General features: G+C 73.0%; 1 protein-coding gene across 1 annotated transcript in view; it reads left to right on the top strand.

The window, feature by feature from the left end:
• The first annotated feature begins 417 nt into the window (after window positions 1–417).
• Window positions 418–1,092, top strand: part of RUNDC3A (RUN domain containing 3A) — an 8,413-nt gene continuing 7,738 nt past the window's right edge. The window contains exon 1 of the mRNA XM_017833300.1: window positions 418–647. Within this exon, the coding sequence (XP_017688789.1) occupies window positions 541–647 (107 nt within the window). The 5' untranslated portion in view covers window positions 418–540. The remainder of the gene's footprint in view (window positions 648–1,092) is intronic.

Genomic DNA, 1,092 nt, shown 5'->3' with positions numbered 1-1,092 from the left:
TCAATGGGGAAACTGAGGCACGGTGCAAAATGGGGGTGCAGGGGTCCCCCTGCATACAGTCACACCCCTCCCCCCCCGTGGAGGGGGTCCCTCGCCCCCCGCAGACCCCTCAGGGAGGGGTGACACTCAGACCCTCCAAAACGGGGATCAGGGCAGGGAGGGGGGTGCCGAGCTCAGCCTGGGGTGGGCAAAGAACCCCCCAAAAGCCCCAGGGGGCTGCCCCCTCCCCATGGTTTTCCCCAGGGTGTCCCCACCACTGGCACGTCATGTCGGGGGGGTGGGGGGGTGGGCTGCGACCCTCAGGCAGGTGGAGGACTGCTGCCCCCCCTTTATGCTCCCCCCTCCCCCCGGGGGAGAGATTTGGGGGGCCGGGGGCGGGGAGAGCATCCCTTTGGAAGGAGGGGGGGGCGGCGCACGGCCCGTGGCGTGGGCACCGGCGGAGCAAAGCCTGCGCGGCGCGGGGGGCAGCGGCCGTGGGGCGGGGGGGTCCCCGCGGCGGGGAAGGGGCATCGCCCGCGGCCGCGGCGTCTGGGCCGCTGGATGGAAGCGAGCTGGGTGCCGGCTGCCATGGCTCTGGGGCTCTCCTCCAAGAAAGCTTCCTCCAGGAACATCGCCGTGGAGAGGAAAAACCTCATCACCGTCTGCAGGTGGGGGGGGGCACCCCGAAATGGGGAGGGGAAGGGAGAGCGGCGGGGGGAGGGAGAAGGGACCACCGCCGGTGGGGATGGAGGAGATGGGGGGCGGGGAGGGGAGGGGGTGGGGAGGAGGGTTGGGGGGTTCGTTCCCCCCCCTCCCTCCCTCAGCCGCCCCTTCACCCTTTGGGGGGGGTTGTTGTTGCTGCAGTCGCTTTATTTTGGGGGGGGGTAATTGAGATTGGGAGGGGGGGGGAACGAACCCCCCAACCCTCCTCCCCACCCCCTCCCCTCCCCGCCCCCCCTCTCCTCCATCCCCCCCGGCGGGGGTCCCTTCTCCCTCCCCCCCCCCCTCTCCCCTCCCCCCCCCCCCCCTCCTCCCACCCCCCCCGGGGGGGGCCCTTTTCCCCCCCCCCCCCCCCCCCCCCCCCCCCCTCACCTTCCCCCCCCCCCCCCTACA

The sequence above is a fragment of the Lepidothrix coronata genome, unplaced genomic scaffold (genome assembly GCF_001604755.1).
Source record: "Lepidothrix coronata isolate B3197 unplaced genomic scaffold, Lepidothrix_coronata-1.0 Scaffold213, whole genome shotgun sequence".
Classification (NCBI taxonomy): domain Eukaryota; kingdom Metazoa; phylum Chordata; class Aves; order Passeriformes; family Pipridae; genus Lepidothrix; species Lepidothrix coronata.
The sequence above is the reverse complement of the archived record's forward strand: the minus strand, read 5'-3'. Positions and strand labels throughout refer to the sequence as shown.